Source organism: Periplaneta americana, chromosome 14 (assembly GCF_040183065.1).
Source record: "Periplaneta americana isolate PAMFEO1 chromosome 14, P.americana_PAMFEO1_priV1, whole genome shotgun sequence".
Classification (NCBI taxonomy): Eukaryota; Metazoa; Arthropoda; class Insecta; order Blattodea; family Blattidae; genus Periplaneta; species Periplaneta americana.
The window spans coordinates 241,213-263,553 of record NC_091130.1 but is presented as its reverse complement, the minus strand read 5'-3'; the positions used below and the strand labels follow the sequence as shown (position 1 = coordinate 263,553).

The following is a 22,341-nucleotide window of genomic DNA, read 5'->3' as shown; positions in this document are numbered from 1 at the left end:
GAAACCCTAAAATAATTATTTTATCACCATTTGAATACCAACCCAAGAGCCTGAATAAGCCTACTGTACAAAATACACAAATGCCTTCAGGGCAGTTTAAGAAATCTGCAACAGTGAAGATATGCAATCAAGTACCATGTTGTGTGAAGACACATCAGAAACGTGTTGTTCTACACATACCACTTCTTTATTAAATATATGATGAGGGTATGCAAAATAACTTCTTATAATACAAAACTCATTCTCTAGATGCAACAGATAACGGTTCACGTCTCTAACAATGTTAGAGTCACACACATAAAAAAAAAAAAAAAAAACACAATCACTGTGAAATGGAATAAGAGGCCCGAATGTACACTTAATGCTGACAGATAAAACCATGTGGATGCACTCTACTACGAGCACAAAGAAATCAAGTCCAGCAGTTGCACACACCACAATTCAATCGTCAAATTTGATAGAATTCACTGCGGTGGAGATCTGTCCGCCACGGTAACTCCCTCTTTTCTTTTTGGTCTTCTCATGCCGGAAGCTCCTCCCCTTTGTGAACTTGAGGTCATTGTTAGCACGTTCTCCCCATGAACCTCGCGCCCCTTTCTGCAAGGCAAAGTTTATATTGTAAGAAAACAGCAGAAACAAGGTATTACACTACAGTTGCCTGCTTATTATTGAAAGAGTTTTAGTTTGTTGGAGCTACACTGCCAGCACAACTCGCTTATCAAAGACAAACTCAACAAATAACTCCTAGTCTCTCTTTTTGATCCTGTAGTTGGCTACAGAATGGTATCATGAATGTAAGGCATTTTTTTTTTATTTCTACAAACTACCAAATATGGAAGCTCCTTTCCCTCAATATACAGCTTAAGCATGGAGAAGCCTAGCCTGCTTGCAGTCCTGGGTCTCCATTATGTATGTTCAAGTTAACCCTCAGGCTTCTTACTTTTCAGTTCAAGAAATTTTTGGCTTGTACACACATTCACGTATTGTCAGAAACAGTAAGAACAGCAATGCTTTGTGAGCCCAATACTCCTTGTCTGTTTTATTTTCATTTGGAAAGGTTAGTCTTGCAGAGGTTTTCTCTCCTCCGTCTAAATATTTAGTATATTGCAATACAATTTTCACCTCCACAACTCAAGCACTGTATTACCTCCAGACAAGTTTTACGGTAGCGGTTGTGCTTTACAATTTTCGCATTACAAAGTTATAAGCAAAGTTTGCAATGCTTTAAACAGACAATCTTATACATTCCAAACCAATCCTCAACTGACTGTTCAATGTATTCACATATCCACAGACTACACGGAGGCAAGATAAAAGATGGTTCTGGTCCAAATTCTCATAATAAATTACGAATGACAATTTCAGACTAATAAGAATTATCTGGTTGCTAATGCTCGACATATTGGAGTTCTTCCATTTGCCTTCTTGCTTCCCAGTTCGTAATGACATCTGTAGCAGTTCTTGAGGTCGGCCATATCCTCTTTACAAAGCAAACAGCTGGGTCAATGTGTTCTTTTCTGCTATCTCGTTATCAAGAATTCCCGTGTGAAGGAATCCATTGCCTAACTATTGTTTTGTGAAGAGATTGTGTTTCATAATTTGGCGAATTTCAGCAATTCTTGTTGTTGTATAGGTATTTGCATTAATGTATAGCTGATTTAGAATTGCTAAACGTAAGAGATTAATGTGATACTGACTGCCTCAAGTTCTCCACCGGAGATGAATTTTGACAGAGAGTAACAGTATACAAGAACAAAATAATTACTGTATAAACCGCCACCAGTTGTATTATTAAAGTTACTGCTAATTTTACAGCCAATGGTGTAATGTGTAACATCTCGAAAAAAGATCACCTTTCGAATGTGGCTTTGATCCTAAATCAAGAGCTCGACTACCATTTTCACTGTGATCCTTCCTAATTGCAGTAATCTTTGATGTAGAAATTGCACTCACTCTCTGGGAATCTCGTCTTGATAGTTTCTAGTGCAATTAGTTTCAAACGAATGGTTTTCATCCTGTTTTTAATTTCTTCTATCGAATTTATATCATAATGGATTTTTAATCAATTGACAGGATAAAGTGGAAGATGTAACTATTCCAAACTACATTTGTCTAATGCTAGGCTATATTGTTTTTGTAGATACTTAACTTTCTGTATGAAAACTTGTTTGGTCTCCGAGGTTCTAGGAATATTTGAGTAGATTCTCCAGCAGTCTACGTTGTTCTTTTCAGTTTTTTATATAAAATTAGGCTATGTTGGTTTCTGTCTGATTGTAATGGAATGTAATCTGCAAAACCTTGCAGAACTGATAAAGGTGTGGATGAAACAGCACCTGTAATAATGCGTAGCACTTATTTTGAACTCTCTCGATTTCATCTAAATTCGATTTTTTTGCTGTATAATTCTTTCACAACAATACTGGAGAACTGGTTTAATGTGCGTTTTATATGTTGTATTCAAAACTTATCTAGAGCATCCCCAATTACTTTCAGCTAGTCTTTTCAAGATGGAAAGTCTTCTACTTGTCTTTTCCATTACTGTACCTATGTGATGTTTCCAGGTTAATTTGCTATCAAAAGTTCCATCTAAATATTTATATGTTTGTGTTCGTTACTCAACAGAAGTGAAACCGCAGGTATTTTATGAGCTAAAGAGAATATTTGGTAATTTGTTTGTCTGCATTAACATTCGTATCAGTCAACTAGTTTACAAAGTGCACCAAGGAGAGTGGATGGCGACGTTTTCTTTTTGACCATGTCCAGATTACCAAATCATCTGTGAAAAGAGCACAGGTGATATTTTGTACTTTAAATTTTTTTTTTTTTTTTTTTGGCAAATCATTTATCATCAAGTTAAATAGGGTAGTGCTCTAGAAAGAACCTTAAAAGATCTCTTGTTGATACCCATTTTATGCATTTTGTCTAACAGCTTTATTCCCCATATTAAATCATAGGCACTTCTAAAATCTACAAATACAGCAAGTACTGTTCTCTGTTTATCTTAACTAAGTTTAATTGTTTGTTGAGCTGTGGACTGATATTGTCTAATCTTGCCTGAGCTGGGGAAGTGGAGAATCCAATGAAGTCCAGTGCAGATCATCTTTTCCATAAAAGTATTTGTTAAGGACGTTGGTCTATTTTCAGCTGATTTTTTTATTCTTAATTGTTCTATATAAACTTTTAACACTTTTTTTTTATTATTTAAGGTTGGGTATTATTAGAGGGAACTCATATATGCCAGATTAAATTGAATAGTATCAAGATCTTTACTACTTAAATGTTTCATCATTTCATTTGATATCTCATCAGGACTAGAACTTTTATAGTTTTCATTTGATCTAAAAATGGACATGAGCATTTTGAGCTTTTCTGATATGGCAATACTGGTTATTACCGTCATCCACTTAGATTCCGTCAGGTTCCTTTCATTAATCTTCTCATGCCTCTCATATTTCCTTCTTTCTGAAAGTTTCTAAGTCTATGTTAAACAGTTCTGCATTACATCCCTGCCCTTCACACGTACTTACTTGATATTATAATTCTGGGGTATTTTATGACACATACAGTAGATAAAAACTAAAGTAAAACATGAAAGCAGGTAAGTAATTATTACAATAACAAAATAAGCACAGTATGTCTCAATAATGCCTTTATGAACAAATGAAGATCGAGACTCCATGTGGACTTTTTAGTTTCGTAGCTATGCTACAGAAAACCCTAAAGAGAAGAGTAATGATACAAGTTACAATTCATCAATACAATATCTGGCATTTGACAAATTATAATTCTGCAGATAATGAACGGTTCGGTAATAATCTTAATTCTTGAAGTAAGTCACATGACGAAACTTTTACTTTTGGTAAACAGATGTAAATTATTGCGAGTAATAAATGATTACCAGCTTACAACAGAATGAAAAGTCAACAATCCAGTTTGAAGAATTCCTCTTTCTTTTCCATCAATAGCCTGTGAAAGAAAATAGTCTGCATTTTTCACTTTCTTTTGGTATGTTTCGTATCTTCAGGCGTTTCTTCATTTTGCACAATACAGTTGCATCACCAATTCCTTCGATTGTGAAGTTTTCTTAACTATAAATTAAAACTGCAGGACTTGATTTAGTTTCATTTTCGAAGGTACTTCTCGAGCTACTTAGAGAATGTCGTTAGCAGGAGATATCTTATTAGCAGATTGCACATAAGCTTACAGAAGCCGGCTGTCACGTGACTCACCATTCAATGCCAAGTACTCACGGTTCACACTCACCTTCCAATTCAATCATCGAACTTAATTTTCTTGTTCTCCGTGCTGCCGCCAAATGAATCCCTCTTCTGGAATCCTCCTCTTCCACCTCTATCGCCACCACCCCAACCTCCTCTGGAACCTCCCCTATTGCCCTCGCCATCGAAGCTTTTTCTAAAACCTCCCCTATCTCCCCCTCGCCCTCCTCTGCCCCTAAAACCACCCCCTCTGCCACCCCGGAAGCCGTCACCTCCATCACTGTGTCTAAATCCCCCCCGACCTCCTCGGAACCCACCACCTCCTCTGTCACGGCCACCTCGAAAGCCACCACCTCCTCCTCGATCCCTGCCTCCGAAACCACCCCGACCTCCTCTGAAGCCACCTCCTCTATTGTCTCTCCCTCCAAAGGAGCCCCGCCTGTCCTCCCAGAACTGCTTCTTGCCTCCCTCTTCATTGTCTTCCTCTTCTTCGCCATCCTGGATCCCAAGAAAGTAAGCAAGCAGTGTTAGACGGCCACAAGGCATGAAAGCACACCGCAGGCAACCATAACATCTGCCTGAAGGAGCAAACCAACCAACAGCTCTGCAGAGTTCACATATCAAACGGCAAGACCCATCTGGCGAGGAAAACTGTACATTACACTCGAAATCCACTTTCAATATTAGATTCAAAATTTTTGTACATAAATATCCATCTTTGGGTACTTTGAATAAACATTTTGTAAAAAAAGAAATGAAAAGCATTAAAATTTCGTTCAAATAAATTAACATTTATCTTCAGAAACAGTAATTTCGTGCTAAAAGCAAACATTTCGCGTTAATTTTGGCATTTAAACTAATGATGCTGTACTATAGTTTGACTTGCAAGGGCTTGAAACAAAATGTTTCCTTTCATCAGCTGGAAAACAGGTTTGCATAAACTAATCTCTTTCCAGCTAAAGACTGAAGTAAATGTAAATAAATGCACGTGGCATGATGGTTCCTGATTGGCTATTGGACGCACAATGCCTCCAAGCTCATGCTGGTCATCTTCTTCCTCACATTGAAATAGTTCCTTCTAAAATAATAAAATGTATACTATACATGGAATACGGGTAAATTAAACATGCTTATAAGAACATTTTCTTACAATTTAAACGATATGTTTATATTAGTAGTTTCAGACATTGCATGATAAATCATTGCAACGCACATGCATAACAGGCACTAAGCGGAACTCCAGCTTCACATCAGCACGGCTGGTAACACAGTGCGAGATTGTGTTGCCAACCTCAAAGAAATTTCTGTATATTTAAAGAAATTCTCCGCTCTTCAAAGAAGAACATTTAATCACGAATCTACACAAAAAGAAAATCCATTTATTCCCAGTAGAAATAATGAACTCTTTGATATCAACGCGCATATATCTAACTAATGAAAATTCTTCAATATCCCTGTATCATTGAATCGCCGTGTCTGTCAGCACAAAATTCGTCTCCCCTCTGTCTTTAGCGCGTGTGCGTTCCGAGAACGACCACGTGAGAGATGCAGGCCTTGATCACGTGAAAGATGCCTTTGTGAATCCCCGACTTCGCCTTTCTCGCATCATCTGAGGTCGAGGTCAGTATCTCAGTTACGGCAAGTCGCAATAGTTCACAAAACTGAAGTGTGAGAACAGACGTGAAAAAATGTCGGAAACAGAATGAACCATTATGTCCCAGAGATGTGTGATTCGATCTTAATTTATTTTAACGATTTTCACATACTAGCATTTCATAGGTGTAACTGTTTTACAGGTTTCCGTATACTTAATATCGTAGGAATGTCAACTGTCACTCCACAGTGAATTTTGTACTCACAGTAAGTGAAGCAAGCTCTTATCACCCATAACATAATCACTATACAGCCATATACGCAGTGCATTTTAACCATGAGTTTTCTGAATGCTGCTTCTTCTTGGTGCGATAATATTCCTGTATTAAGGGAGAACAAGTGGTGGTGATGCCTGATCAGTTTCCCTCCTCAGTGGACTGCAATGTGTGAAATTTTAAGTGCGCACATTTCAATTTGGCCCACCCGTGTGAACTTTCATGCGTTGCTTTGGTCTGCAAGGATTCAAGCTCGAAGTTATGGTTTACCTTTGATTCAAATGAATTGTTCAAAAACCGGGGATCAATCTCTACCTCCTCTTCACGCACTCTTCTGAAAGGTGCATTTTTGGGCTGCAAAAACAAATTAAATTACAAAGAAATTAAAGCAGATAACTACATAATGCAGTGGAGTTTGCATAAAATTGTTTCCTAAGATGCTAATAGGGCCATCTTTTTAATGTTGCCAACTGTACCAGATATCACCAAAGCTAGTAAAATCACATGATGAATGCAAGAATGGAGGGAGAAATAAGGAGAGAAAGACCAAAGAAGAGGCGAATGGACGACGAACTGCGAGACATTACAAGCCTGGGAGTGAGGACAGAGTGAAGTGGAGAGAAGCCAAGGTCCAGTGCAGTGGCATCACAATGCTATGTAATGAAATAATATTATTTATTTGTGATTAATTGATTGATCTAATATTAAAATGTATTTTGTCTGGCAACATGAAATTCATTGCTTTGATTAAACAGTTTAGGATTCATGAAACGTAATTTCAAGATTTATTTTGACCACATGAAATAATTAGCAAAAACTCTGAAAACTGAATAGCCTGCCACTTTGAAATGTATGCTGTTTATTTATTAATTATTATTGTATTATTTATTAATATTATTAATTATTTTCTAATTTCATACACTTGCTAGTAACTTTCGTTTTATGAATGTTTGCAGCTTCTTCAAAGGCAAACGATGATGTCAACAAAACAATAAAAAATAAAAAAGTAACTGCATATTTATCAGTACCAAAATTCGAAACAAAGTTGGTAAAAGGAAATTCAACCTGATAACTAGACAATAAGGATAATGCACTATCATATGTAGTAATATGGGAAGAATGGCAAGGTTTCGCCATTAGGATATAATGTAAGACGCGAATCATGGATAAATATAATAGGATGCAAAACTGCAGTCAGCACTATCTATCTATCTTCGTCTGGTGAACATTAGAACTAAAGGATAGGTACATCTCTTATCTGTTAACAACCCATTCAATGTACAGCCAGACCGAATTCCTGAATCTGCCAAATGCAGCAATATCAATTTCTATGTTAGCACCTTTAGCGTTTGAAACGGGAAAGTCAGTAACTTCTGCATCCTATTATTCATCCATGCCCAGACTATAACATTAGTTTTGAAGCATACAACTGCAAGGCAGGGTATAGTATAATTTCATCATTTGCCATGTAGTGATTGAAATAATACCAAAAGTAGTTTTAAAAATCAAGGGACTTAAAAGTGGCAATGCTTTTTTTCTTTCTCCTGCAAAATCTTTTTGAGAACACACAGCAGATTTTGGAGGCACAGCGACGATATCCAACTTATTAGTGAAAACAGTTGCTTGCTTTGAAAGCTGATGCCAACCTTTTCTCAGAAAGACTGGCACCATAGTCAGATTTCATCAAATCCCTGTCAAAATAAAATGTTTAATTGCTTAAGCTGACAACCCTAGTGGAAGCAAACTGTAGTAAAGTTCTGTTTGTCGTCTTGTTTTGACGCATTGTGTAGGCTACATCCATTCTTTAGTCACTGAACTGCACTATACCCTGCCCTGCAGCATGACACACTGCACTGCGAAGGCAGTGACCACCAGACAAAGCTACATTGAGTGCAGCTTACCTTATCTGTTCCATTGAAGGTGGTGCCACCTTTAACGAAATTCGAGTACGGTTCTGATGCTTGCTTCTTCTGAAAACAAAAAACAAAAGTTTCACATATGTTCGTTAGGACTGCCGTCACAAGGGCTGCTGCCACTCCGCACTCACAGGCTTGTGCTTGCTGCTGGCCTCCTCCTCCTCCTCCTCCTCACTGCTGTCCTCACTCGACTCCTCGTGCTTCCTCTTGCTCACAGCGGGCGCCGGCTTCTTTGCTGCTGATTTGGTGGCCGCAGCCTCATCTTCAGACGAATCGTCAGAGTCATCTGAACTTGACTTTGACTTCTTGGGAGGAACTGGTTTTGAACCTAACAGAGGACAAACTGAATTAGTTACATATAATGGGAATGTGGCATGCATCTCCAAATTCTTAATTGTATGGCTCAGACGGTTGTAGTGTACAACAGTATTCTAAACAATTTCTTATTAAAGGTCATTCAGCTGGAGATATCTCCATCTGTTATATGGCTTTCTGGGAAGAGTAAAATTTGCGTCAATAATTCACAATAAAAAAAATTATGGTTTATTTATCGATGCTCGCAACTGCAGAGGTTATATCAATGTTGCCGGTGTGCTAGAATTTTGTCCTACAGGAGATTTTTAACATGCCAGTAAATCTACCAACATGAGCCTGTCGCATTTAAACACACTTAAATGCCATCGACCTAGACCGGGATCGAACCCACAACCTCGAGGATAAAAGGCCAGCGCTATACCGACTACGCTACACAGAACTCAATAATTCAATTCTTCAACAAATAAAAAGATATGTCCATGAAGCTATCAAAATTTATAAATGTTCAGGGAAGCATAAACTCAATCCTTAAACCATCTCTAGAGCAAATGCACACTTACTGTACATGGCTCACACAGCAACAAAAGCAGATGCGATTTTTGTAGTGTGTGATGAGCTTGGATCGTTTTCGCGCATGTTGCCCTTACCTTTAAGCGGTGTTGGAGCTGCTTCGTCATCCGAACTGGAATCGTCTGAGCTGGACTCCTGCTTCTGCTTCTTCACAGGATGCGGTGTGGCCAGCTGTTTGTTTGCTTTCTTCACCTGAGGAGTTGCTGCAGCTTTCACTCCTGGCTTAGGAACTGCAACAAGATACACACACCTTGTACTGTGAAAATGGCGTTAGGAAAGAAGCATTAGGTTTTCATTATCAGACAATCTCCGAATTATAGAATAAAATTAAATTTATACTCTTCCACTCAAGGGTTGTAAAGTCAATTCCAGTAATTAGCACATCAAAGTAAAAAGAAACAATTAACACAAGTTGAATTAAATGCGCACTACGATGTAGTTTTCTCGTCCACTGGGTTCAGAAAAGAAATTGAGAAAAATGATCTCATTCAACGAGATTGCGATGCATCAACTGTTACATATTCGTCTAGTTGCTCTAGCTACATACAGATGTACGCCTGGCCTTCATGCCAAAAAGTGATCAGTGAAAAAAGAGGTTTTCAAACAAATCCTGATACTTGTGAGAGAGAATGTACAAAGACAAATGACATGGTAACTCAACCACAGTCACATACTGGATGTCTGCCAAAATGCTGGTAACTTCCAGTGCTGGACCCTACATTCATTTTGCTGACATTATGATAGTTGATAAAGCATCGCAAAATAAACCAATTACCAACTAGGAATTGTAAAAAGAAAAACTATTTTTAACAAATTTGTGCTTTTCTGCTTAAAAAATAGCTTTTCATTTCTACGCTGACAAGAATTCTCAGAAAAACAGTTGCCAAACAATGCTCAGTATATGTAAGATAGGAACAGGTTGCTTTGCTGAAACTTCAAAGCGGGATCGTGCTATTCTCTTGCACATAAATTGTAGGATGGCCATATAGTATAAAGTGCGGATTAGGAAGAAGTGCCAACGAATGGTTTCCATCACTAATAAATTACATGCTGGATTGAATGTGTTAATGAAAACAGTAACACTGAGACTGTACAAATGATTATGACAATCTTCCAGGAACTGGACAAGCTCTTTAACCCAGCAATGGGGGGGGGGGGGGGGGGTTGATCGAGAGTTACTCCAATGTATGAATAGGGATCCTCAAATTTCTTGAGTGACAAAGGTAAAAATTCTTGAGTAAAATAATTAAATTCTTGGGTGAAAAAGAAAAATTCTTGGGTTCTGTGATCATCTATATCAGTGTGGCAACAGGCACTGTTTACAGTTTTATTAGTGTGCAAGGGGAAAGAGAGATACTGTAGTAGCTTCCTAATGACTAAGGACAAACTCTTAATTAAGGTATAAAAAAAAAACAAATGTATGTTTACCCTACTCACCAACTAAAATTATAAGCCTACATTAACAAACTCTGTTTCCTTTCATAGTTATAAGATGACAAGAGTTCCAAGTTTATTATGCTGAGATTTGTTCTCTGGTCAGTTAAAAGTGGCGTAATACTTTTGTTTATACAGTGAACATATTTGTTTTGGTACGGTGTTAATAAACTGCTGAATGTGGGGGAGGGGGGAGAAGGGCACGGGAGGAATTACGGCTTTAGTTTAAGATTTTTCGCTAGATGCTACTAAATTTCTCGAATAAAAGTAGAAATTCATTGATAGAGGTAAGTTTTAAAAAATTCCCGGGTACTTGATGTGTCGAAATACATGTGAATGTGTGTTACAAATTACGTAAAAACACGTTTTGCATCATTTTGCAATGTTCTTAAATTTTCGCGAGTCGCGAAATTTGAGTCTCTCTATGTATGAAATATAAGTTGCCATTTTCAAATAGTGCGGATGAATTTGTATAGTTGTGTGAAAACATCAGTAATGACAGAAACATAAATGATGTTAATGGCACTCTTCATCTCTGCTGCAGCCCTGTGTAAAGTGATTGCAACAGACAAGATGTAGGATGCCAAACATGCGCAATTTAAATTTTAATGCCTGAAATGAATGTATGTTGAGTGTAGATTATAGTTTGATTTCAGCTCAAAATTTCTTTAATTTGCAATTTCCTAACTCATTATCCTTGAATTACTATCTCCTGTCAATAGTCTACAATCTACTAAATTTTGAAAGCATAAATGCTAAAATTACACGCAATTCAAAATGATAAATACTAAAAAGCACGAAATCTTAAGTGTCATATTTCTAGACTTCTGTTTGGTATACATAAATTATATGGAGGAAGAAGTCGTTAATGAACTGGCCAGGTCTGTCCAGTTATGCGGCTTAGAATGAGCAATGCTATATTGGACTGTGCCGATTAATACAGAGACTGCACAATACTTCAAAACTTCCTACACTAAAATTTAGAATTTTACTACAGATTGAAGAAGTAAATCTATAGCAATAAAATGCACCAAGAGACAACATAATAATTAAACCCAGGAAGATGCTTTTGCCAACCTACAGACAATGGCATTTTTCTTTTTTTCCAGATTGTACACAAATGTATGCTCTGTTCAATTCTGTAGCAGTAACCAATATGAAGTTTGAATAATGGCATGAGCATACCTGGCGCGTCGTCATCTGAACTGTCCTCCTCAGAGCTGGAATCTGCTTTCGCTGGAATGCTTTTCCGCACAGGAGCTGGCGTGGATTTTGGCCGTGCTTCTTCTGCCACCAAATTAACACATAGTTAAAACTACGATCTCATCACAAAATCGTGTCAGATCCACTAAATACGTGGGGCAGCTTCATATCCAATGCAATGTGGTATACTCCAGAACAAAAACATCTGGTTTAGGTACAGAACAGAACCACGTGTTTCCTAAGAGCATACAAAGCCTGTGAAGTGTGACAGTTTGTGTAGCTTACAGTTCACAAATGGTGCTTTGGCAAGCAGTTAGAAAATGGTCTAACTTTCTAAACAAGATTCACGCTGCATTGAGTGGGAAAATATAAGATGCTCATCTTTCTCCATATGAAATTATCTTTCAGCAAGATGCGACAATTGAAAAACCTGCATAGCTCTTCACACGACGTCTTGAGAAGCTGTTGGAGCCACAAGGGCATTCACAAGGGTTGTAGGATCGCATTATATTTTGGATAATGTCAAAAAAACACTTTCACAACAAGATTTACATTTCATCCTAAATCTACAAAAAAACTTCTGATGGTAAAAATTTTGATGTTGATGGTAATGAAATTGAAGGTATAATCTTGACGGAAATCCTGAACTACACGATTCCCTGTGAGGAGATATGAAGTAGAAGCTATAATACTCGCAACTCTGTTTCTGCTGTAATTGCTAACCCAACATTTATCAGTACGGACAGTTGCACCCTGATATAACAATACAATTTTTCTAGTCCTCAGAAAAATATTTAAAAAAAAATTGCGTAAGTGTTATGCTTTCGAGCACCACAGAGCACTGAAACTTAGTGAACATAATATATGAATAAGAGATTGCCATTCATTTTTTACACGAAAACGAAAATGCGATTTTTGACTGAAAATGACAAAAATTTCACCTGTCACCTCCTTAATTTGCAATTTGCATGGAACTGGAGTTCAAGGGTGCAGCCACTTATGTATTGCAATTTTCTTTAGGATCCCCGTGAGTTTATTCCAATCAGGTGATGGCTGAAATTTCTATTTTCTACATTTTTCAAGCTACGTCCTTGAGTTTTTGTACACATGATCACATGATGTGGTGAAGTTTCTGAGTGATTAACAATAATTAACCTTAAATTGGTGGGGGGTGACACTAAATAGGAATTTGCTACTTTTGTTTAAAGAATAATGAATACTCCTGTAAAAATTCAATTTATTTTCAAAAAAGCTGCAGCAATTAAATTATGAATAATTACTGTATGGAGGGACAAACAACAACTAAGGAGGAAATGGGTGCCAATCAAGTCTTCTTCTCTGAATCAAATTAACTTCTTCCACAACAGAAAGTGGTTTCTTTCTTTTACGGCCCTTATTTTCTAGTGATAAACCGTATTTCACCACACAATCATCGCGTTATGTGAAGAATAAATTAAAATGATAGTGGCTGGTTGCGTCAAGTTTCAGTGATCAGGGCCAAGTGTGTGTACACTGTGGTGCTGTACCCAAAGATGAAAAGTGTGATTCATGCAAGAGACTAAAAATGAGTTTGCTATAATTCATATCGTTAGTAGGATTAACAGTGACTATTATCTTATTTGTAACTTTACAAGTGAAGATGTATGTTAAGCTTATTTATTTCTATTGAACTCAAATATCAACAAGCAGGTTTAATTTTTGTGTATTTAGCCGTAAAAGTCAAATAAGATCTCATTTCTCACAGTTTAGCTCAGCATACTTATAATATTTCAGTCAAATTTATTAAAATTCATACGACTTAAAGAAATTAAAACGTTTACCTTAAAAAAGGAGTACGTAGAAGTGAAAAAAACTTGTCTTATCTCCCTCTTTCGTAGTTTTTTATTTATTTTACTGTTCTTGATATACTTTCTGTCATAATATGTAAGAAATATACATCACTTCATATACAGTAATTGGTATTTACATACAGAAAGTCAATTAACTTTTAATTATGAACACCGATAAGTCAGTTATGAAAAGAGCAGCAGTAGCTGACTGCACGGTTATCTTGTTAATGATGTCGATCTTCCTGCCACGGCCACGCAAACAATGATAGTTAAAATTAAGGGGTATTATAAGCGATGGGAAGGTAAATAGGGCAACATTTCTACACGTTGCTTCCTTTATGCACTCAAGAGGCAACAGACAAACTCTTACCTGAACTGTCGCTGTCGTCTGAGCTCGACTCTGCTTTTGCTGGAACAGCTTTCTTTGCAGGAGTGGCTTTCTGAGGCACTTGCAATGCCTTGGGTTTCAGAGGCATCTTAACAGGGGCTGTCTCTTCATCAGAGCCTACAGAAAGTATCTTCAATAAGAAGTGTGTGTGCTCAGTCACGAGCTTATACTTGTGATTCTATTACTTAAAAATAACCAACTTTCCTTGAACACTCATGTTTCATTTAGGCTGGTGACATGTAACATCTTAACAAAATGACAGTTTTAGCTTCTGAATACATGCAACCAAGACTGTAACAGGGAAATACGATTTTCAAGCTCAAATCAGAAGATAATTCTAATAATTGTAACAGCCTACAGGCACTCTATTATTTGTCATCAAAACGAGAGTTTCATAAATTGAGGATAACAGCCTATTCTCTTAATTTTAATGTCAACCAATGACGATATTTCTTTATACTGGATGAGAGTTCATCATCATGATAATTATGGTGCCATAAAGTTACTGAGGGTGGGGAACAATCACATTCTCCACTGACAACTCAGCAAGAGCACAGATCTCATTTCTTTGTCTTATCGTGGATGGTGAGTACAGTAAAAACTGAACTCTGAAGATTAGAATTGTAAAAACTAAAACATCGGGTAGTAGGCATGCAAGACTTGCAAGTCAAGGAAAGTCCCTCTGGCTGTTAAACTCTGTGTCTCAAAAGTCTGAGATAAACGAAAAATATTCCAGCAAGCTGATAAAATCAGAGAAGGTCATTAAATTTAGTTTAAATATAGTTTGAAAACACAGCGAAATCCTAACATGGAACTGTTGACATACATCTATCAAGTAACTCTTCAATAACAATTTCATTTATGCTACATTTTACATGCTGAAGTAAAGTGGCACTCACTGTCATCATCAGAAGAATCTGAAGAGGACTTTGTCTTCTTGGGAGAAGTGACTGGCTTCGCTGGCGTTTTAACAGGCGTTTTTAACGACTGCCTGCTCATTGCTAGAGTCTGTTTTGCTGTTGGTTCATCATCTGAAGAGTCTTCCTCACTCGATGACTCCTGCTTTTTCTGAATCGCTGGAGACTTCAGAGGCATTTTCTGCACTGCTGGAGTCTTTCCAGGTGTTGCTGGAGTCTTTCCAGGTGTTGCTGGAGTCCTTGCCTTGACAGGCACTAGAACATACCCAAATATCAAGTCACCTTACAAGGATCACAGCAAGCTTTTCGCACACTCAGACTGTTTTCCACTTCCTTTACCTTTTGGGGCTTCTTCTTCACTGCTGCTGTCGTCACTGCTGCTTTCTGCTGCAGGCTGCTGCTTCTGCACTGGCTGCGGTTTAAGAGGGCTCTTTGCTGCCGGCTCGTCTGAGCTGTCGTCGTCTGAACTCGACTCCCTGAGCACAACACAGTGAAATGCTAACACCATGCCAAAAGAGAGCTAATTTCATTCACATAATTATGCATTAACTACCGTATCTGCTGGCATATGAAATGCACACCCTTTGTACATATTTTTAAGAAAAATCTTTAGCAATGAATATTATAATTTACAGTAGCCTATTTCAAATAATAAATAATATGTAGGTCTACTTTCATCAAATACCTGATCTAACTAAGTATCGACAGTTCTCTCTCGCACACGCGGAAAGGGAGCGACGTTGTGAAGTTGTGCGGCTCTGCAGAAAATGACTGAGGGAACCCAATACTGAAAGCTGTACAAGCCTATTTCTATTGTGGTTCACACTCACCAACAAATTCACTTTCACACAATCTCTTCCACTGGAACTACTTACTTGGGGACAGGCTTCTTTCCCACTTTCCCGTTAACTGGAGTAATTGCCTTCTTGGGTGGAGGAGCGTCATCATCAGATTCTGTAACAAGAAATGCACAGCATCTTAAGAACCCAACAGAATACTCATCTCAAATCAACCTTTCTCCAATCGCTCATGGAGGTATGTCCTAAGTCTTCAATGGTTGCACTATATTTAAATCAGACTCTTTTAATACGAAACGACTTCAGAAATTTGTCTATAACTTAATTACCATGGTAAAAGGAATAAGTTGTCTTTTGAAAGTAATGTATAGTCAGATTAAAACTTCACAGTTCCATATCATGGCGACTTCTATCAAAGCAAAACTGATTTCAGCCAACCACACAGCAACATCTGTTGTTAATTCAATCTACACACAGTTTCTTGGGGTTGCCAAGTGCAGTAAGTGTCATCCTTTATCTTTTCATGTTTGTTTTTTCTGTAATTTTTGGGTCAAGAGAATACTTGTAACATTAATGATTTATCAGTTAAATTCATTAATTAATTTTCAAATAAATGTTCACCTCAATCTCGTCCTGTAAGATTGCCCAATTAATTATACCCAGCCCAAAGTTTGTTGGTCTAATTAAGAGATACCCTGTGTAGTACATAATTACGCACAAGCAGATTAATTTACACGCACATTATTAAACAGAAGGTATGAACATGGTGAAAATTTTCAGTTCTGTTCTTATAACATTTCCTCTTGGGTCTTACAAAGCTTTAAGATAATTAAATTAGACTGTAATACACGAGTACTCAGCTGAAACTTTGAACTGATTAGTACTAAACGTATCTAGATTTTTAACATAAAACATCAGGGACAGGTGAAGTCAAGATTTATACAATTTTTATCACATGCTGTTCTTTATGCACAACTGTCATTATTCAATTAGCACGAGTTAGCTTCGAATATTAATCCCAGATTCAGTTTAGAATGAAAGTATGCCATTTTAAGTGTGTTTATTATGCCAATAGGCGATAACAGAAAGAGCTCAACGTATTCTATGTGTGCTTTACAGTTCAAGTGACTACCCAACTCTAAACAAAGAAACTTTGTCCTTATGGATCAAATCCATTTAAACTAACATTAAAAAATGACCATTATCGTATGCACTATATATGATTACTCTGCTTTTATCAACATTAAGTGCAGAACACACATCATTCATTAGATTTAACAACACATTAGAAATGTTTATAAAGTAATCATTGTTCACTTGAGATAATCACACATATGTATCTGCAAATAAGATTACCTGGAATAAATGATTTATGGTTGAGGCCAAATCATTAATATAAATTAGAAACAATAATGGACCTAAAATTAAGCCCTGGAACACTCGATGTTTCATATTCACAATTCTGAATGAGTAACTTTATATCAATTTGATGTATTTGTTTCTACTTTTTACTTCTGTTTGATAAGGTGTTGGGGTACCACAGAACTTGAATCCACGTGCAAGTAACATCAAGTGGGTTTCATCTGTGCAGAGTGAAGCACAGCATGAGGGAAGCCACGAGCGATGTGCTACGTCATTAACAGTACTAATAAAATGAAATAACAGCATACTTTTATTCAATTTAATTTACTTGCATATCGAGCTTCATATGTTGGAACAACCTTCTACATGCCATACAGCCATTAAAATGTACATAGTATTAAAAACACTTCAGTAGTTAAGCATGTTTCAGAACTCTGCTGTCCTACCTTCAGAAGCCATATCAACTGTTGTTCATACTGTCATCTCGTGCTGATGTTTATTGCCATCCAGTGTTAAGAATCTGAGCTATTGATAAAATATTGATTTTTATTATTCACAATTCAGTACTTGCCATCTAATGTTAAGAATTTCAAATACAGGTGAATAAATGAATGGTGGAATGTGAAATATAGCAGGTACTGAATGTGACCTAAACACATTGAAAGTGGTCATTTAACCTATGTTAATTCTAAAAAAAAGTTTGAAACTTTACTAACCAGGAACAATTTCAAATCAAGATTTTGACAGTTATACAGTAATTCATGATCATGACTGGTTGAAAACTGAAGGAACTATTATACTTACGGGATTGGTCACACCAATTCCTGTCTTTAGAAGCGGTAGGGTTGTCTGAACAGACGTAATCACCAAACAAGACTATTTTCTTTCTTTTTCGAGTCAAGGATGGAAAGCTGGCAGATGAGCAGAAAACAGATTGCTTTCTTGAGTTTGAAATGTCACAGTGAAGTAGGTTTTAATCGCAATAAAATTTAACAATACGGTAATCAGGTTTGAATATTTACTAACAGATGGCACAACCAGCGAGTAATAATGCAAACAAATCTCCCACTCCGCGTATCTGTTAACAACCCACCTGAACTCGAGTCAGATGACGACTGAGCCTTTTTGCTCGCGGTCTGATTCTGCACCTGGACTTTCTTCTTCGGTCCTGGACTAGTCTGGTACTGCTTGAAGACATCGATAATTGTCGGCGACCCTTTTACTAATGGACACTGAAATAAAGATCACAATACACACTAAATTACTTGACATTGTCGGCTGTGGAATTGAGATGAAAGATTCCCAAGAAAAGTTGCTCTCATCTCCAGGGAAAACATGCAGGTAATCTTACTGAAATACAAATGAGAGATAGTTTCCCCGTACTGTTAAACAAGTTTTAGAATGTCAAAACAAATTTGTCCTTTTCGCCATATATTTTACATAAGTGTACAGATCCATTCTAATACCGTAAGTTATATTAAATAGGTACTTGTAGGAATGACATCTCAGCTGTTCACAAGACTTGTTCTACAGCTTACATTTCAGACTAAGAGAAACAAAGACTCCTGTATTGGTGGAGCCAAAGAACTCTGAACTGTACAATTCTCACGGTAGAAAATTCTAGAGCGAGGAGTAACAACAACATAGCCCACTGATTTTCTTCCCACCTTACAGAGTGAAACTAAGAACAGAAATTCGTAAAATAACAACGTTATCATTTTCATTTTTTTCACATTTGTCGCATTCCGTAGACCTAACATTAGCATTCAGCTTTAAAATGTGGAACAAGTCAAGAGTTATAATTTTTTTTGGAGAGGTAGGTCTATCCAAAACAAACTGGGAAGGGACCTCCACACAATATATAAGTACCTACAAAAGAAATTTTTAATTATGTGTAGTGTACATAAACTATACAATTATAGCCATTTTTATTGGTAATTCTGTATAAGCTGTAGGCCTACAAGAGCGCTACCAAGAAGAGACTAATTTTCGGTGAAAAATGTTTGAATTGAATGCACCACTATTCGTATAAACGTATTATTTTAAGATCCATCCTCTGGATCTTAAAATAAAGGACCGTGGGATGAACTCACGTTAGCAATGCTGCAACATACACTTAACGGCAAAAAGAATGGCCCGACTCTTGGTCAACAGAAATGCTAATTTCTATCGTGCGGTTCACTCGTGTAAACGTAACCCACTGCAAGGCATTGCTGTGGTGTCTCTTCATTGAAAGTCGTCAGTCTACAATGTAGTCAACCTTACGAGCAGTGTGTGGCCCAGTGGTAAGATGTCAGACATTCGTTGCAGAGGTTGAGAGTTCGCCTCCCATTACGGTAAATTTTTTTTTAAATTTTAGTTTTTAATTAATTTATTAGTTTAAATGTGAAATGGTATTTGTTAATAAACTTCGTTATGCCTGCCTTGTAAAAATATTATTGCCCATCACTTGTGGGCTATTAATAGAAGAGACCTGGCCTGTATAAACAAAAATACTTGTTTCACATCTTAGAAAACCCGAGGCATATCAAACATAAATAAATAGTTAAATAAACAAACAAAAAAAAAAAGGCCTGTTGTGGGGACTAGTATCTCGTCTATAAACCACCTGAGTCAACATCTGCCCTCATTCTGCGAGACATGGAGTCCACAAGATTATGGAACAGGTCTAAATTCATGGCCACCTCCTACCACGCATCTACAACTCAGTCCCATAATTCGTCAGCTGTCCGAATGGGTGGTTGTTCTGCCAAATTAGAGCGTAGGATCCATTTGACTGTAGCCCACAAATTTTAAATCGGATTCACATCTGGTGATTTTGGAGGCCAGTCGACCGGGTCGACATCACGCCTCCTCGTAAACCATCTTTGAATCCGGTTGGCAATGTGTACCGGGTGATTATCCTGCTGGAAGAAAAGTGTTCCTTCTGGATATCGTTTAAGGGATCATTACATTTACCAAAATGTGTTTGTAGACTTCTGCTGTAAACCGACAGTGGATGCGTTCCTGAAGTCCTGTCCCATCGTATGACATCCACAGCCAACACGTGACGCTCATGCGACCCGACCTGTTAAGTCGTCTCACGAAGCGTTCATCATATTGTTGGCCATCCATATGATAAACTAGGGCAGGACCATCGTTGCTACTGGAGACAATTACCTCGTCGGAGAAAATGACATTTCTCCAATCAAAGTCCTGTCGGAAAATAGCATACGCTACATGGTCCACGGCATGCTCCATCGTCAACTGTTCTCTCCTCACAGCTCGACAACACCGTAAGCCACGATCTCTAAAACATCTCCTCATTGGTGTGTGGGAAACCAGGAAAGTTGGACGCCATCTTGAGTTGAGAGGCGGTTCTAAACTTAAACTTCACTCAATAACATGGCGACCTCTTCCCTTGTAGAGATGCATGGCCGACCAGGATTGGGACGATTCACATCTTCACCATTCTCGATAAACAATTTAGTCCACTGCTTAGCAGTTGACAATGGGACTCCAATCTCTCTGGCCACAGAATAACCTATGTGAATCAGGGCAATGAATTGTTGTCTCCCTGCCATCCTCAAGCGTAATGACGAGACAGAACGTTTTATTAATAGACAGGTGTGTTGCTTAGAAGAGAGAGGGAGGTTTATTATTTGAGTTTGGGTATATTCTAAGAGATATCGCCACATAGGCCTAATTATAGCTTTGCGAGACATATATGGCAAATTTGTAATTAAAAAAATAAAGATTGTAAGAGATTCGAACCTTGAGCTACTACTATCACCTCATTCAATAGACCAATAACGACTTAGGCTACGCTACTGAGACCGTTAATATAATTTCGGCATAATGCGTGGTTTTCCTGTTCATATTCGCTTCGGTTCATTTTGTATTTACCAATATTATTATTTCAATCTTCTGAGGCCCTGAAGTATCTAGAATCAACCCTACATTTCGTATTACAGCATATTTTACACTCAAACAAAATACAGTAAATTTAAATGGTTTAATTATGTGTTACTTGGTGAACTACGGCTTTGACGAGACGAGCATGCGCAATGTCATGTATCTGGAACTTATAAATTGTCGCCGACTCATTCTTTTTGCCGTTAAGTGTACAGTTGGAAGGAATGCACTTAAAGAGTCATTCAGTTACAAACACGTGGTGCTAAAAGGAATGCTAAGAAAATTACTTCGTATTCATTGTTCTACTACACGGGCAAAGAAAGCTAAGGAACAAACTCTATCAGTGTATGAAGTGCCGACTTCACCTGTTTCGCCTAAAATAGTAGCGTAGTACGTAATGTGCTACAAACAAATCTGTAAGGAAATGACAAGACTGGATTTTCGGCAGGTGTACCATCTCTAACTAAGGATCATCACTTCATTGTGTCACGCAACGATATTAGCTGGAGAAGTTCATCGGTTCTTTTCTACGCCGCGAATAAAAATGGCTAGGCAAGTGTAACATCATCTGCAAGTGATAAGTGAAGCATTCCTGCCGCCATTTGATCAAACTCTAACTATGGATAGTCGTTGATAGTTACCGGCAATTGTGTAATCCATGTCCTTTCGAACTTGTAGTAGGCTTTATAGGTTAATTCAATAAAAAAACCTTCAATGAAATACAATAACTCGCTCAACATAATTCTATTCTATGTTACTGCCCAATGCAAAATATCGTATCAATATTGATACACATGAATCCAAACCCTGCATATTGTGCGCATTCCCCACTATTACATACAGTACCAAAGAAATGACTCTGCCATACTACAGTAAATAAAATACATCGGCTGTGCATCAGCCACTAAACACGTGAATATGTAAGATGGGTTTTAAACAGTGTGAGTATATAAACTATAAAAGTAGATCTTGAAGAACTGATGCCTTTATTGTAAGATAATGGACAGACACAAAACACTTTTAAAACCACGTGGTACACAAATATATAAGATACATTGGGCGTCTGAACATATACATTTAAAATCAGTTACTAGTGACTATGAAACATCAACAAACATATTTACTTACAGCTTTAGTCTTCTTCTGAAAAATTTGAGCTAGCGAAATGTCCTTTTTAAGCAAATAATCATACACTAAGGCAGCAACACCAATATCTTCTACAGTCGCCATGTTGCACGAGAATGGAAAGAAAACCAACGCCACACAGCAAGCTACACAACGCTTGCGGGAATCATAGGAGATCACGGAAATCCAATAGCACCATGGATGACGGTAGTACATAGAGAATGTAAATTAGGATGAAAGCCAGCCAATGCCACAGCGCCACAGATAAAACCAAAGTTCTGTTTACGTATATATTATATTGTGATCAGGCTTCAAAGCCATCTTTATTTCGACTTATTTGTTACAGCTTTTGTTTTCAACTTAACAATGGCAAGGTAAACGTGAATTCTTTCGGTTTTGTCAACAAGTATATTTCACCCCTGATCACATATTATCACAGTCTACTATATAGTCATGAACATAGACAAATAAATAGAAGCTTGAGTTTGAGGGTGCTAGAAACAATA

General features: G+C 37.5%; 1 protein-coding gene across 3 annotated transcripts; it reads right to left on the bottom strand.

Moving 5' to 3' along the window:
- Positions 1-165: 165 nt before the first annotated feature.
- On the bottom strand, positions 166-21,997 carry Nopp140 (nucleolar and coiled-body phosphoprotein 1). Of its 3 annotated transcripts, none has more exons than XM_069844748.1 (12): positions 21,839-21,997; positions 17,910-18,048; positions 15,533-15,611; positions 14,997-15,133; positions 14,640-14,912; positions 13,723-13,857; positions 11,506-11,607; positions 8,964-9,116; positions 8,133-8,329; positions 7,987-8,055; positions 6,356-6,439; positions 166-597 (listed from the first exon to the last, which is right to left on the bottom strand). In XM_069844748.1, the coding sequence occupies exons 1-12, from the start codon at positions 21,938-21,940 to the stop codon at positions 442-444; spliced, it is 1,626 nt and encodes a 541-aa protein (XP_069700849.1). In that variant the 5' UTR covers positions 21,941-21,997; the 3' UTR covers positions 166-441. The 3 variants fall into 3 exon arrangements, with proteins under 3 accessions (XP_069700849.1, XP_069700844.1, XP_069700845.1); XM_069844743.1 differs by lacking the exon at positions 6,356-6,439 and adding an exon at positions 4,264-4,715; XM_069844744.1 differs by lacking the exons at positions 6,356-6,439; positions 11,506-11,607 and adding an exon at positions 4,264-4,715.
- Between the last annotated feature and the right edge of the window lie 344 nt (positions 21,998-22,341).